General features: G+C 39.3%; 1 protein-coding gene across 1 annotated transcript; it reads left to right on the top strand.

Moving 5' to 3' along the window:
- Positions 1–4,479: 4,479 nt before the first annotated feature.
- On the top strand, positions 4,480–17,170 carry unc13d (unc-13 homolog D (C. elegans)). Its single transcript, XM_062442565.1, has 34 exons — positions 4,480–4,596; positions 5,549–5,575; positions 7,092–7,148; positions 7,253–7,309; positions 7,392–7,499; positions 7,608–7,667; positions 7,859–7,925; positions 9,006–9,186; positions 9,288–9,332; positions 9,427–9,498; positions 9,589–9,658; positions 9,744–9,848; positions 10,099–10,191; positions 10,272–10,372; positions 10,701–10,818; positions 10,987–11,108; positions 11,212–11,302; positions 11,388–11,444; positions 11,544–11,641; positions 11,848–11,899; positions 11,985–12,115; positions 12,920–13,037; positions 13,144–13,296; positions 13,405–13,500; positions 13,593–13,799; positions 13,895–13,969; positions 14,054–14,133; positions 14,264–14,378; positions 15,139–15,210; positions 15,336–15,419; positions 15,521–15,641; positions 15,728–15,851; positions 15,957–16,183; positions 16,583–17,170. The coding sequence occupies exons 1-34, from the start codon at positions 4,537–4,539 to the stop codon at positions 16,693–16,695; spliced, it is 3,357 nt and encodes a 1,118-aa protein (XP_062298549.1). The 5' UTR covers positions 4,480–4,536; the 3' UTR covers positions 16,696–17,170.
- Positions 17,171–17,275: the final 105 nt, after the last annotated feature.

The following is a 17,275-nucleotide window of genomic DNA, read 5'->3' as shown; positions in this document are numbered from 1 at the left end:
TCTTCCGCCATACGTGCCATACGTGCCAAACGCCCACAGCGTGACGTCACACCGCCATGAACCGATCACGTCAATAAATATGAGAATGAAAAATGCTTTTCTTCACTCCTCATATGTTTGTTGTTGTTTTTTAAACAAATATTTTTAATAGTAGGGTTAGTTGTTTTTTTTGTCCCCCTCCACTCAAAATTATGTTTTTATTTTTGTTCCTAAAGTTGGATATTTGAGCTTCACTGTGCAGGATCATGTTTATGCAGAGTTTGACACTTGAAGGCTTTTTTCACATCCATCTGCTGAAAGAGGAAAGTTTCTCTGAGCTCATTGAAAATCCAGTTTTTGAGGGGCGGGTGTACTAGCAGGATTTGTGACATCACAACTATTGGAGCCAATCCTGGTCCGATATTAAACTTACACAAGTGTGATGTGCACATACAGTGAGAAGGAGGTAGAATGTGGAGATGTACATTTTAAGGATTTTAATAAGTTAAGTTAACTTTTTTTTTAAAGAACAAAACATAGAGACACAGACAAAAAATATTATTCAAAGTAGAGCATTTTATGTACATCTTAAAACATATCTGTAAGGGCTCTTTAAGTCCATTATTCAACTAATATGGGTAACTCTATAATTGTGTTGAATTTATTTAAGACCCTGTTTCACCAAAGCATTTCTTAGTTGTCTTTCATGCTGTCCACTCAGGTATTATTTTGCTATTGCTATTTTTATGGTCTTATGGGAAATGACTCACTCTATACAGTTAGATACAACTGAAACAACTGTCAGATTAAGAATCTTAATAAAGCAACTTTTTTTCATCCACCCTCTGTATTATCATTCTGGATCTCATTTGTTGGTTTGTTGTGCTCATTAACTACAGAAACTGAAGTAAGACATTAATGTAGGCTGTAACTGTGGGGAGCTCAGGGAGACAAGATTAACTGAATGTGACAGGACTCTCTGCTCACAGTTCTATTTAATTAATTTGATCACTTTTTGGGCCAAATTTCATATTCACAAATCCAGATTCTTAAACAAAAAGCCAAACTTCTCAGAACTGACTGTCCAATTCAAATAACCACTGTAAGCTTTATAAGATATTTATTTGACTATTTCTTTTTTTATTTGTTATTCTCCTTTTTTTATACAACCTTTAGTTGCAATGGCATGTTAGTTATTGTACCCTGCAGTTGAATACACAAGGTGCTTTAAACTTGTTGTATATTTGTTCACTAAAGTTGTTTATTATTTTTTTCAAATTAAACATAAAAAAATAAAACTTCGAAAAATGCTCATCCCCAAAAAACAAAGAAGTACATTCAACATTGTGCATAATATAGAAGAAGAGGAATACTTTGGATTCTGGAAATTCCACATATACAAGAAGAAATTGACTGATTCAAAACTAGACTAACTATAACTACAATCTTACATTTTTAAATGTTTTTATTTATTTATCATTGCTATTATTTAGCTCCGTGTTGAGCTTATAAATATGTCCACTTGATTTGACAACGGCATTATGATTATGTTGATATTGCTTATACTTTTTTTTTTTTTAATTAAAGCAAATAAGAGACCGAAACCTTTATTAAATCATATTGTTATTAAATATGGCAAATATGCTCTCTGTGTTCATATGTACATGATGACTGTATGTATTCTTGAATGTGTTTTTTATGTATTTCTTGTTCTCTTGTTCTTCGTGTATGTTGATGTAAACCACTTTGTAACCTGTGTTAAAAATGGTGCTATATAAATAAAGTTTTACTCACTATATGTGTTCTAAATTCTGTTAATGAAACGTGGAAAAATAGAGGTAAACTTTGCTATATTAATTAACATGACGTGAAGTAAAAAAAGAAAAAAAGTTTTAAGTCTGGCTGTAACAGTAGTTTTTTTTTCTATGTATGATTTCTTGTATTACAGTATCAGGCCAGTGGGCCAACGTTTCTCAGAATGAGTTAAGGAAAGGAGAGTGGTCAGGTTGCAGAAATACCCGCACGCTTGTGAAAGACGCGACAGCATGCAGCAAATACATGATGTGGGTTGGCAAACAATAGAGGAGGTCTTTGTCTGCCTGTGTCTGTGTCTCTCTGAAACCACACACACAGTCCCACACACAAAGTGGGACGGAATGGAATTAACAGTATTTGTGCAAAGGCTACAACAAAGTACAGTACAGATGAAGTTGCATAATTGCCTGATGTGGCTGGGTCAAATGTGGTAACTAGTCAATTTGGTAATAAACAGGATGTCGTGTAACCCCCACCCTACAATCAAGTCTACACTACACTACAGTATGACATCCTGAAGGACCTCAGCCTCGTAGCACAATTTTCTTAACACTGAAGACATTCATGAGTTGGATTGTTAGATACATATTCTCATGGTTTCAGACTTACACATGTATGTAATATGTGTGGCCTTATACAGACATGTTGATGTCACTCATGCTTGGTTCAATGCTTCTTGGCAATAAATCTTATACCATTGGAAAGCCTGTTTATTTCACTTTTAAATGGAGCCACATTGTCAGGAACATGCATTTGTGGGATAAGCAGCAGAGCTGAGTATCTGGGTTGCGCCCAAGAAAAATGTGTCAAATCATCTCTTCTTTGGTGGAGGTAGTGTAATGGTTCAGGGCGGCATCTCCCTCACTGGATAAATGAGGCTTGTCATCATTGGAGGCAATCTCAATGCATAGAGATATGGAGATGAGATTCTGCAACCAGTGGCAATCCCATATCTCCACAGTCTGGGACCGAACTCTATCCTCCAAGATGACAACGCTCGCTCCCACAGAGCTGGGTTTATCAGAGACTACCTCCAGAATTTGGGAGTGGAGAGGATGGAATGGCCTGCCAGCAGTCTTGACCTCAACCCCATTGAACACTTGTGGGATCAGCTTGGGCGTGCTGTTGGTGTCAGAGTGACCAACACAACCACGTTGGCTGACCTGCGACAAATGCTGGTTGAAGAATGTGATGCCATCCCACACCTGTTTGTTAAATGAATAAATTGTTAAATTGCCAATATGTCTTGTTTCTTCAGACTTCAGCAGTTCGGCATTGGCAGAGAAGATTTGGCAAATTCTTCATGGGCGCAACCCACATACTCGGCTCTGCTGCTCATCCCACAAATGCATGTTCTTTACAAATGTGGCTCCATTTAAAGGGAAATAAACAGGCTTTCCAACAGTATTAGATTTTATTGCCAAGAATCATTGTTACAACAAAGAAATAATCTACCAAGCACAAATTTCCTTACTTTTTGTGCTATGTTTATATACTGTTTTAGGTGTGAAAGATACATGGGATTTCATTTTTGTTAAAGCCATTACATTAATGTAAGAATGAAAAACAGTTCAGGTGCAAACTAAGTGAAAGAATGATGTGTGAACAAGCTTGGATTACCAAATGGGGAAAACACACAACTGCTACTGGGCCCCAGATCTTCAAGAGCCCAAAAAGTCCCAGGTTGCATGTCAACGTGTTTCAGTAACTTAATTACCAGCAGTTTTGCGGGGAATTTTGAGCCACCAAAGTTCAATATCAACTAAGGCAAGTCCTGCATTCTGTGCTAATTTTGCGATCATGTCTTGTGGAGGCTCCCTGAGTCAAAATACCATTTAAGCCCTTTGATTATTTAAGTTTATATTGTACTCACATGTATCATACTGTATTTTTAATAATATATATAGAGAAAAACCAAAACCTCCCAAAACCTGGGACTAAGTAGTGATAAGTAATTGGTAGTTGAAGGCTGCTGGGAACGCAGACTATGACAATATGTTGGGTGGGGGAGGGAGGTAGAGATAGATGTAAAGATAGATGTATCTGTAAATACCTATTACAGTACAGGCACACATTAAGTCTCAGTGTAGTGACTACAATAGTAATATAGAGTAAATACTGCTTTGAATAGGACGCATTCTAATGGGACACGGGCAGAGCAAACACTACACATAACACAGATGGACTACTCTTGTTTCATGTAGTTTCATTATCTCATTCAGCCAAGTTAATGATGTGACATCATGATTTACTGTTGGATCCATGGTAATATACTAACATTAATCATTGATCAGAGATTACAACCAAATAGCCAGTAAGTTACAAGGTTTTTGCTTTTAATGCTGTGTGTGTGTGTGTGTGTGTGTGTGTGTGTGTGTGTGTGTGTGTGTGTGTGTGTGTGTGTGTGAGCAAATCAAGTAGTTTGAGGTCTGTTTGAAAAGAGAAAAAAGAGAAGGAAAGAGAGAGACAGAGTGAGAGAGAGGGAGAGATAAAGAAAAAGATGGTATTTTTATATTCAGGCACAATGTAGGGCACTAAATGAACAAAAAGTTATAAGTCACAGTTATTGATGTTACCACCTTCTACAGGAAGTGATGACTTCCGGCTGCTGTGTGATACTTCATCGAGACGCATCGCACACACGCAGCTTCCCTATCTCACACACACAGAGTACAGCAGCTTACCAGACCAGAAGTGAAGTGTCTGTGTGAATGTGTGTGTGTGTCAAATATTAGTATCATTATGTCAGGTCAAAATCAGCTCAACAGGACAGAAGACAACAAACTGCAAACACCTGTGAAGGTAAGGATCCACATTTCACTAGAGTGAGTTGCTATATGAAAAAATAGTCAATATTTGGCTCTCTGCCAGTTACTAGCCACTTAGTTTTTATGTCATTGTAGTGATGAGAAGAAACCAATGATGTTGTCAAGTATAAAATTGTCTTTTAGGGGGTTTTAAGGTTTTTATTTTAATCATTAAAAAACTGATTTTAAGCCTTTTTGTCATTTTCTTTGGGACAAAAAAATCCCCCAAAGCTCAAACTGTCAGATGAGTTACAAAGAAATAGTTTCCAGAAGTATAGTCATTCTTTCCAAATGCCTATTTAAAGATGCTGTGACTATGATTCACAATTGTATCTGGATATATGCTTGGATCGCATGATGCAGAGTGAAGCATATTCAACAGGCAAGATGACTATACAGTGTATTTGCTGTATCTGCGTATGTGGCAGTTGTTGTCAGTCAACACATTTGGAGGACACTCGTAGCTTTATTGAGCCACCTTTTCAAACATGATGTTTTTACAGTTTTTTCAACATCCTTACTATATGCAAACACATGAAAATTGTTGCGTGTGATGCTGTTGAGGACTGACACATTTGCATGTGTACCTATTTTTAGGATTAGTTAGTAGTGACTCTCTTTCAGGTGAATTTACTTGGTTATATTGAGAGGATTGTTGCCTCATTCTTGCCTTCAGCTCAGTTCCATTATCTGAAATAGAGGAAGTCCCTTACAGAAGCGACTCAAAGATCAGAAATCAAAAGCATGAGTCTTACTTGAGCCAAGTCTATTTTTGTTTTGCATTCGGTATTTGAAGGCGTCTTTGCACATTTGTAACTGATGATGAGATGTGGTCACCTAGAAATAACTGTTTTTATCAGTTTGACTTAATTGAACTCTTTACTTTGACATCATTATTATCTGTATTATTATATATATTTAAACCATATTGGTCTTCTGTGTTCCAGGACAATGCCTTACCAGGAAAAAAACAGGTAAAACACATCACTAATTGTATAGCATTTCTTATAGAGGATTCGTCTGAATTGACCAAACCAGTGTTTTTGACTGTTTTAACACTTATTTCCATTAATTTCTATGCAGTATAACTACTACTCAGAGTTTACAGCCATGCTAAAATGGTGACATTTAGCATGTCTTGTATAATGCCTACCATGTTTACCATCTTAAGCACTAGTTGCTTCGCTTGAAACACAAAGTAAGCTAAGGCTGATAGGAATGTCATTAGTTTAGCAGGTTTTAGGTAATAAATGGTAGATGGACTGCGTTTATGTAACACTTTTATAGTCTCCCAACCACCTAAAAGTGCTTTACAATACACGTCAGCATTCACCCTTTCACACACACATACATATGCTTATGGAAGAAGCTGCCATGCAAGGTGCCGACCTGCTCATTTGCTCGTCTAATCTAATGCACATTTGACACACATACACATACACACATACACCAATGGAGCAGCCATCAGGAGCAATTTGGGGTTCAATATCTTGCCCAATGACACTTCAACATGTGGATCTTCCGATTATTAGACAACCAACTTTACCTCCTGAGCCACAATCACCACCCATATAAACCAGTAGTAGTATTGGATAGTATCGGATAAATGTAAATTTTGATCTGATGATAGTGCGAATCAACTGAGAACTGTGATAGTCAGAGCCCAATTTTATGACAATCAATCTGGTAGATGTTGAGATATTTCACTGGATATGTTTAAGTTTCTATCTGATTATGGTGCCAATTGAAAAGTCAGGGTATCATCAAAGACGTTAGAATTTGTCCTCTGTGCGCTGTGGATATCTGTACTAAATTTCATGGCAATCCATCCAATAGATGTTGAGATATTTCGGTCTTGATCGGAGAAGTGGACCTACAGGCTGACATTGCCACTAATACAAATCTTACTTCAGCTGTGTAATCCGTCACAGCAAACATGAAGTCTATACTGTTTCATTATCATTGTATGGTAATCTAGTTCAATTGCAGATAAAACCTAATGATGTCTTCAGACGTCATCTCAGCTTGGGTTCGGTGACCACAAACCTATAACTGGCTGTATTTGCGAAGCAGTGGGGGTGTAAAAAAAGACATTTGTTGACAGTAGTTGCAGTATGGGAAGTGTAAGATCCAACGTTTTCGTAACTAGAAATTAAAAATCAGGCTTCTGCTACATTCATTATGTTGATAATCTTGCAAATCCCCAAAAAACTGCAATAATTCACTGAAATATACCTTCATCTCCTTCCATCATTCACTATGATGGTCAACACAATTTTATACTGCATGGAAATCAATGGAAATCAATGGCAGTTTTGACAATAGGAATCATATGTTCACAAATTTGAACCACCACAGCATGGTTTACAAGTATTGCAAGTATTCAAGATTGTAGTAGGTGAGCCATAACATTCAAAGTGGCTGTTACTGTCCACTAAGTACCTCTTTGGTCATTTCATCTTTTGCCTTTTTCTGTCTTTTGCTTGACAGCTTTCACCGGGTCCTGCACGTAAACTGGGGTTGACGAGAAAAGCACGAGACAGGAGGGTAGATGACGCTCCATGATTTTCAATCACCTCAAATTCAAACTAAGAATATCTTCACTTGCCACGTGCATCAAACAGAATCACAGATTTGCTTGTTTCCCTCAGGATTTCAAGGAAGATGAAAACCCTGAAGAGAAAGCAAAAAGGCACAAGGAGCAGGAGGTATCATAATTAATACCTTGTACTTCACATAAAACCAAACTTTTCCCTGCCAAATTCTCACTTTGTCTATTTCCGTTTAAAGCTCAAGCCTTTGTATAAGGATCTGTTGTACACCATCGCACACAAGATGGGTAAACCGTCGTCAACTGAGGTCTTCACAGATAACCAGCTTCACCAGTATATCAAAGAGGTTAACACCTCCGCTTCACACCTAACATAACCAATACTTTGGCAACAGTGTTGGCATATGACTGCAAAGATTTTTGTTTCCTCTTATTCTGTCTGTCCTATCTACCAGGCTTTCACAATGACAGAGACAGAGCACAACAGTCTGATGGAGGGTGTACAACGCACAGAGGTGAGAAAGGAAGTCAGCATGTTTTTTTCCAATAAATGCGCCTTTAGAGACCCCTAATATCTATTGACAGTAATCATATCAAGAATCTTGACATTCTCTGAAGTGGAAGAAATGTGTCATCTGCATTTCCGACGTACCACAAATGGCTTTCCTAGTACAAATGTATCTAAATCACTGTTTGAATCTTTCAGCCGCCTGCATACTGCCTGATGGCCACAGTCAAAGAAGCCAAGGAGATTATCGGAAAAGATGTCAGCGGTGAGTTCTTGCTTTGCTTTTGCAGATCAGACAATTGACAAACTCAGTGATGCAATGACTGGGACTCATCTTCATGTACTTTTATGAAGATATACCTTTCCAGCCACACAAACTGCAGGTCTTTTGGTCGTTTGGTCGGTTGATTGGTTGGTCCACAATGTACCAACCTTTGTCCCAGAGGATGAAGCCTATTGACTTTGGTGATCCCCTGATATTTCTTCCTCTAGTGCCCCATAAGGTTAAAAGTTTTGATTTCGAGTAAAATGTTTTGACAACTATTATATGTATTGCCATGAAATTTAGTGCAAAGGTACCCCAGAGGATGAATCCAAATGACTTGTGTACTCCTGACTTCTCATTTGGAGCCATAATCAGGTCAAAGTTTTCTGTTATCCAGTGAAATATCTCAGCACCTCTCTGATGGGTCGGCACAAGATTTTACACAGACATTCATAGTTTTTACACAATGAATCTTTTGACTTTTGTGACCCCCTGGCTATTCATCGTTTGCCAAAGCTGGTTCACGTTTTTAGGTTGATAGTGGAATGTCTTAACATCTTCTGGAAGGACACTCATAAAAACTGTGGTCTTCTATCACCATGATCAGGTCAAAATGGTGACCATGGTGAATCAACATATTAGCAAACATATTAGCAAATGCTGATGCATTAAAATAGTAGTAGGTAGCTATAGCCTGGCTGTAGAGTTTATTTTATAGTTTTTCCTCAATTCATTATTTCTCACTAAAAGATGCATGGCAAAGTGGACTGGGCACATGTATTTCCCAGAACAAGCATATTTCATGTCCATTCGGTGAAACCATTGCCAATTTATGGATTCTTTTTCAATTTTATTTATGAAATTAAAATACGGACGTTTTTCTATAATACTTTGGTAATATTCCTCTATACTCGTGTGGTGTTTCTTGTGATTGTCAGTTCTCATATGGACGTTTTATCCTTCACTTTCACTTATCAACCCTTTGATTTTTGCCATACCTTTCTGTGAAGTAGTCTCCCCTAACCCTAACCCTATCTCTGAATTATGAAATGACCACAGACCTCTGGTGTTTTTGAGCAGGTTTTAGTGACCCATACTGCCTGTTGACCATACTGGTGGACGAAGAAGAGAATCGGACACGCCAATCCAGAGCAAAACCTTGTAAATCTGTGGTAAAGGACGCCGTATCAAACGATAAGATTTGCGAGACAGATGTAAAGAAGCAGACTCTGAACCCCATCTGGAACCAAACCTTTATACTGTGAGTCTAAATATCTGTTAATGTCCCATAAAAGCAGTTGAAGCTTGCACATACTTAATGTTTTACTTATTTTCTTACTTTTTGTTGTTGTTTTTGTTCAGAGAGTTTGAAGACATCCTTGGCGCCAGCTTCCACCTTGAGATGTGGTGAGAAAAACATCCAGAGATCCACTTGGTCTGCTTTGAAATCATCATCATTGTAATTCATTATATTTGCTTTGTTGTGCCATTATCATTTCAGGGATAAGGATGAAGAGGTTTCTCTAACTCAGAAACTAGAGGACTTCAAAACCAACTTACATAACTTAAGAAGGTACTATACTCTCTTTCAGATTCTCACTCAAATAGTTGACAAAGCAAAGCAAATGTATGAATCTTTGAATTTTGTTGTTTTTTTTTTTAGGATGATCAAGGAGGCCAAAAAGGAGAAAGGCACTGACGACTTTTTGGGAAACGTTGTCCTTAAACTACAGGTAGTAAATGTACAAACTTGGCAAATGCTTTTCTTCTTCTTCTTGTCACCCCGATCTCAAATCCATTCTTATCATCTTAATTTAGGATCTCCACTGCACAGAAGACAACTGGTACGATCTAGAGCCAAGAACAGAGACGTATCCAAATCGCGGCAAATGTCACCTGAATCTCAAGTTCATCCATAAAGCGGTACATCCTGTGACATTCTCTGAGTTTTATATATTGATATATAAGATTACCTCAAGATAAATGAGGAAATGTGCATTTTGTTGAATACACCAATGAAATACCTTGTGGTGGTCTTAAACAGGAACTGGAATTTATGGCTGCTGTACTAAGGGATCATTTTAAAACTGAACACAGAAGTAGTCCAATGTTCTGACACACTTTCTAACTGGTGTGTCCAAACTTTTGACTGTATGTATCATTTGACTGACAGAGAGACAAGACGCTGAGCAATGGTCAAAGTGCTTATATCAACTACTGTGGGATTCTGCAGCAGTTTGTTCAGTATTACATCTCCAAGCAACAGGTAAAGGACAAGTTCATTCTTGATCAAATTTAGTCCCTTACCGTTGTGTCTTTGTACTTAACTCCCCCATCTTGTTTCAGAGCTCTGCTCCGTGGAAAGGGGCGTTGTCCGGCGAGGCTCAGATTCTGCTGGAGCTTTATGCCACACAGAATGACCTCTCACCTTTTCTCCAGGACCTGGCGTAAGCATCAGTATAACATGAGGCAGACTTAAAGCAGATCAGATGAGAGCATAATGCTGTTTTATTAAGGATGGGCAATAATTTAAAATTGTAATTTAGATAAATTAGCAGCTTTTAGTAGTATTGTATATTGTTGATATTAATATTTTGGTACGGTTTCATAACATGGTGAGGTCCAAATGAGTTATTCCAAACAAACATGATAGTGTTTTCAAGTTTATCAGACAGCTCTGTGCTACTACTAAAATGTGCATGTAAAAATTTTTACTTTCTGTTGCACTTTTAAGTATCCACTTACTACATTTAAGGATGTTTGTACACCTAACAGGAAGTGGGTGGCTTACAGTAAACTCTACCAGAGCCTAGAGGTGGACTCTTCTGTGATGCTCCAGCAGCTCACCAGTATAGAGTACCACTGGCATCAGCAGGAGCTACCATACCAACAGGTATGACTCACATGAGATGACCACTTTCTCAGTCATCAAAATTCTATCGATCTTGAACAAGGATTATTTTCTCGTTATATAATAGTAGTAGCTCATTAATGCCCAAAAACAAGACTTTGTCCTTAAGCACAGACGGATTTTGAAAAAGGTTTTGCACTTTGTGAACAGAAACAGGAACTTGGGGATTCTCTTCATGGTTTCCTGCAGTACGGACTATGTCTTGTGTCCAAATATAGAGACATATTCCCCCCAACTCCCAGTGCTACTCCGAAACTACACACCCTGCTCAGGTACACCTTGTTATATCTCTATATATACTGTATTTGTGTTAACTGACTTGCTTCTTATGATTTAGTGAACAGATTACACAACACAACTCTTCATTTTTTTCAGAATCTTGGTCCAGATCTGTAAGACTCAGGCGTTTCAGAAACTGAACCCAGCTCAGGTTGAGCTGAATGATGAAGTCAAGGAGGCCATACAGGTCAGTAATCATAGTAACAAGGTTATTACATCCTGCAGGGATATCATACGTCTTTAATTACTTATGATATTACTTTTAATATCAGACAGGAACACAGGAGTGGTTCATCATCAAAAAAGGTTTACATCAGCCAATGACAAAGGTAAAGAAAGCTTTCACTGTGAATTGTGATTGAGGTTTCTAAATTTCCCCATTTTATTTCACAGTAATCATGTTATTTTTGCACAATGCTGACACACAGGACATGTCCGAGATTGTGAACGCCCTCTCCAGGTTGATCGGAGAGGTGCAGGAAGATGTAAAACACAACAAGGACGTTTGGAACAGAGTATTTGTCAGGTAAGGTGGGGATGGGGGATGATACCCCCATTTTTCCATTAATGGACCTTTCTCATGACAGACATCATGTCCTGTGAAGACAATTCAAAGCTGCTTTTAATGTATTAGTAGAAAGTGCAGGTGTCAACAGATAGTAACAAACCAAACTTCATGAGGAATATTTTAATTCTTGTTATAATGAATATGTTTCTTTGTCAATCTCATAGTGCTGTGCAAGTGGATGTGTTCACTGTCGTCTATCAGAAGTATGACGTTCTAGTAAGTGGAACTGTTAACTGTCTTAACTTCCTGTCTTTTATTCAGTCATCTCACTTCGTCATCTTTCCTCTCCTCTCATACATAGCTTGCAAAAGAAGTGAGGGAAACCTTATCCCTGTTGGAGGGTCAGATGGAGCAGCCTCTAGCCAACAGCCTGTTCCCTGTTTACCTTAGCCTGCAGGGCATCCACAAAGACAAGGCCTTCTTACAGAAAAGGTCAGAAATCATCCACAAAACAGTCTACAGCAGTGATTCCCCTTGCTTTTTAGTTTGACGTAGCTCAACATCTTCATCAGATCAGAACAGGTACCCCTACATAAAGGTTGATGTTGTTACAATACACTTTGATGCAAATGTAATACTTTTATCCAACTATTTCAACCATTTATCCATTACTTTAAGCTAATTATTTCAAGAGATAATTGTTTACTTTGACTTTAAGGTATTCTAATTAACCCTCCTGTTGTCCTCGAGTCAAGGAAGGAAGGGAAGAAGAAGGAAGGAAAGGAGGATGGAAGGGAGGAAGAAGGAAGGAAAGGTGGAAGGAAGGCAGGAAGAAGGAAGGAAAGGAGGAAAGAAGGAAGGAAGGAAGCAATGAAGGAAGGAAGGAAGGAAGGAAGGAAGGGAGGAAGGAAGGAAGGGAGGAAGAAGGAACGAAAGGAGGGGAGGAAGGGAAGGAAGGAAGGAAAAAAAGGAGGAAGGAAGGAAGGGAGGGAGGAAGGAAGGTAGGAAGGTAGGAAGGAAGGAGGGAGGAAGGACACGGAAGGAAGGAAGGGAGGACAGAAAGAACAGCCGGGGTCATTTTGACCCGGGAGGACGACAGGAAGGTTAACTAGGGTTGGTAGGGGAAGGTCTGTGTTCTGTGCAGTTGGCATATTACCCTAGGGTACAAGAGTCCTTAGTTGGGCATCACTACTCTACAACATACATATCCAACAGGAAAACACTACCACCCTGCCACTATAGTCATCAAAATGTTTGAGGTGGTACAGGAGGTCAAGAGTGTGTCTGTTGTTTCAGGGGATTACTCCAGCTGACAAACTTTCATGAAGGCTTCAGAGACGCTCTGCCTTACTGGTTGAACCAGGCATTCAGCACCACTCAGGACAGGGTGGAGAGGGCTGTGCAGGTGGACCAGGTAATACTTGTGTTTTAGTGCATGACTGTTATTATAATGGGCATATTTTATTTTATCCACAGGCAGAGGGAGTATTATCCTAATATGTTTTAAACTCTCCTCTCAGCTACAGCCCCTTCAGTCTGGTTCAGTACCCATAAAACACAGTTCCTCTGCAGTGGACCTGGTGGCATGTATCCAGCCAATTTGCAAGATGTGGGAGCAGCTGTCCTGGCCTGACCCTGAGGAAGCCTTCATGCTAATGGTCAAAATCACAGAGGTAGATTATGTTGCCATTAACATGGTCGTAATCAGACATTCAACTCACTAAATCAACAGAATGCCAGTAGTTGGCTGTGGCCAACCGTCTTTCTCTGTGTGTTATCAGGATGTGTGTAAGATTGTGGTGACCTACTGTAACATCCTGAAGGAGAGGGTGAGGGTGCTCTCTGAGAACTCTGACCCAGGCAGCGCCATCAACATGGTGAGCACATGCAGCAGAAAATACTTAATTAGAAATGTTTCTGGTGCAACATTAACCACAGGAATCTCACATCTCCCCCCTTCTCTCTACAGCTGTGTGTGGTAGTGAATGACCTGGAACATCTACGAACCGTCCTCAACCGGCTTCCTACGCAGCTGAACTGGGCAGGACTTCGGGAGCGGACCCATCACGTCATCCAAGAAAGTCAGTTTCATAACACGCTGCCATCTCAGCTTCAGCAAGCACAGAGTGTCCTCGGAAAAGAGATCCGCTCCGCTTTAGACACTCTGGGGAAAAAGGTGTGTACATGTGTGAGAATTTGATCACTAATAAATCACCTTTATGGAAAATCAAATGATGATCTTCAATATCATCTCTGTGTTTGTCACTGAAGCTGAATACAGACATTGGGACTCATGTCAAAAGCATGTCAACCAGGCGGAGGATTCCCTCAAAGTCCACAGAGGATGTGAGTGATCATCACTATCAATGATTTTACCACAGATACAGATGCCTATTATGTTTGCCTAATACCCAGACTCCTCTATTTTAGGCTGCAGCCCCTCTCATGCGCTATCTGGAGCAAGAGCTACAGTATATGAACGAAAACCTGGTTCAAGAGAACTTCAACAGGTGCTAAGCTTGATTGTCTTTTCTATCACCCTCATTTCTAATGGCTCCATGTGTTACACATTTTTAATTTGTTTTATAAAGATAACTTTGCCATTTTGCATCATCTCATTGTTTTTTCTCACTTGTCCAGTCTCCTGACTCCTTTGTGGAATAACTCAGTGATGATCCTCTACCAGGAGGCTACGAAGCATCCACAGCAAGAGGGGCTCATGGTGTTCTGCCAAAGACTGCTGTATACACTGCAGGTCGGTCCTCTGCCACATGGTTCACTTGACTACCAGGGCAGAACACTACTTTTATTGTAAATTAGCACACGTGTTAGCTCAGGCACTTAAAAACTGCATTTAGAAATGCATGTAATTAACTGATGAGATTGAATTATTCATACTTCATTCTACCACAATATAACCAACCAGTTGCATTGTCTTAATGGTCAATCGTCAGACCTTCTGGGATTTTCAACACCGCCAGCTACCATGCTTCCTTGCCAAATTGTTGAAGTAGACTTAATGTTTCAATGTTTTTAAATTACGGTTTATGGCACAATCAGGTAGCTAATAGTAGAGAGATTATAAGACATTAGAGAAAAGAGAAATAGGAAACATAATGTAACAAAGTTCCCTAGCTCATGGTTGGCACCCTAACCCTTAAGCCATAAGATCATCTCTACTCAAAATGTTTAGCCATGGGCAGTGTCCAAATGATCTACACTTATTCATGGTACCCAGAGGATAACCAACTACCTGCAAAACTAATGACATTTCCAACAACCTGAGCTGTACTCTGTGTTTAGTGTGACACATGCTAACATTTGACTAAACAAAGATGGTGAATCTGGTAAATATTACATTTTTAACATTATGAATGTAACATTTTACACTGTAAGAACATTATGCTTATGTTTGCATTTAATTCAACACATAACTGTGACTGATTACAGTTTCACAGAGCTGCTAGCATGGTTGAAGACTCAGATTAACGATGCTTTTGTTTTGTGTATTTCAGTGCCTGGAGCAGTGCTTCCATGCTGAGGGAAATGGACTTCCTCTGAATACACTCCAATCTGATAAGTACAAGGTGATAAACTTGAGGATTACATGTTTTCATTCGTTCAGACCAAAGCGAAATAGTTTGAGAAAAATGGCAAAAAGCAGAGTGAAAAACACACAATTTACAATGAAATCTCTCTCCTGTCTGTTCAGGTTCTCAAATCTCACCTGACTCACCATTCCCTGAGCAGCAATCAGCTTACGGAGAAGTTCCTTGAGAGGAAAATATGGGAGCAGGTGAGATAGTCGCCTCCTTCATGTTCTGTTTGGAGAAATGTGCTAATTTATACAAGTGCATTGTTTTAAACTCTGTTTCTGCTTCTATCCATACACAACAGAATGTGTACAGTGGAGAGAAATACGGTGCGGTCACCCTCCTCACATCCTACAGGAGGTCAGACCAGAGACTCAGAGTTGAGGTGTTGAATGCAGTCAACCTCTTACCAATGGACTCTAATGGTGAGCCTTCACAGAACAACCACAATCATAGATACATAAACACAAAACGCCTTTTATTACTATGATATCTCTGATGCTTTTGACAGGTTTGAGCGACCCGTTTGTGCAGCTGTGTCTGGAGCCTCAACACACCTTTCCCGAAGTCGAGGCTCGCTGCACTCAGATCAAAAACTGTGATCTCAATCCCCTTTTTGACGAGGCCTTTGAGTTGTAAGTTTAATCAATATTCTTTTGGGTATCTGATTTCTTCCTCTTTCTAGATGTTTAAACCTCTTTTACCTCCACCCTCTGCTCTCCATCTCCTTCATATCACAGCATGGTTTCATTAGATCAGTGCCAGGCTCCCGGGGCTTGCCTGGTGGTGACGGTTCTGGACCACGACACCTTAAGGACAGATGACTTTGAAGGAGAGGCCTTCCTGGCCCTCAAAGGGATACCAGGAGTTGGTGGAGTAAGGGAAGCAGCTGCAGATGGACTCGGTTCAGAGTCAGACCCCACCCCCGCTCAGATACGCCTGCCTCTGATGCATCCTAAACCTAATGGTATGATGTGTCACTGAGTTCAGACAGAAGTTTTTATTTTGAATCAGGGGCATGGGGCAAAAATAAGCTGCTGGTCCCCTATCAGCCTAACCCAATCTTCACACTCCATGCAGTGTCGAGTTCTTACCCTTCCATAAAGCTGTAGTTATCAATATTTTACATTAACAATGGTTAAAATTACATGTAATGTTAAAGGGGGCACTTATAATGATGAACTTGCTGAGAATTTTCACCAGACCTGAAGTTCCCTTCAGCTCCACTTCGCAGCTTTGAGCTTATTATTTTTTATGGCCTTTAACTTCTGTTTTTAGATTCTGACGTCATTAAAATAGCAATTTTAAAGTGCCATGAAGACTTTCCTGTAAATCCTGAACTTGTGTCTCTGTGCACATTTTCCAGATGACAGCATCCTGAAGTTACTGGAGTCCCGCAAAGGAGAGCGGGAGGCACAGGCCTTTGTGAAGAAGCGAAGACAGAGAGAGAAACAGTCCCAGGAAGAGATTCAACCGTGAAAAACACACTCAGACAATTCCTTCCTCCAAAAATATACAATTTGTTTTAATGATCTGTACCAAAAAACAAACAAAAAATTCCACTAAGAGGGAAACACTGGTGTTGGATGAGTTGTGTGTGGACAGTATGCTGAGCACGAGTTTACCAGAGACCATCACAGTGATCATGAACACTTTCACACCTGCATTTGAACCTCACACACCTTTTAGCTGTCTGTTTCCTGATGCTTTGTCTAATCAGTGCAAGAGATAAGTATGACATCACTTAACTATGTATATATATAATATATATATTATACTACATTTGACACACTGTGAAATGTCAAAGATTACTACAAATGTAAAAATTTTGGCAGAGAAACCTGTCACACATTGATTTTAAACATAGCTAAAGGGCTGTTTTTAACAAAAAAAAGTGTACATTTGAGTTAACATGAAAAGCGTAAGTAAAAATAAAAAATATGTAATTTCAAAAGACTACACAAGTTGACTGAGTATATTTGCCTTGATTGTGTTAACATGCTTTCCTCTTCCAGTTTATGCAGAAGAATATTCGAGAAAACCTGAGTGCTTTAACAGA

The sequence above is a fragment of the Scomber scombrus genome, chromosome 21 (assembly GCF_963691925.1).
Source record: "Scomber scombrus chromosome 21, fScoSco1.1, whole genome shotgun sequence".
In the NCBI taxonomy this organism is placed as follows: domain Eukaryota; kingdom Metazoa; phylum Chordata; class Actinopteri; order Scombriformes; family Scombridae; genus Scomber; species Scomber scombrus.
This window is presented reverse-complemented; position numbering and strand designations above follow the sequence as displayed.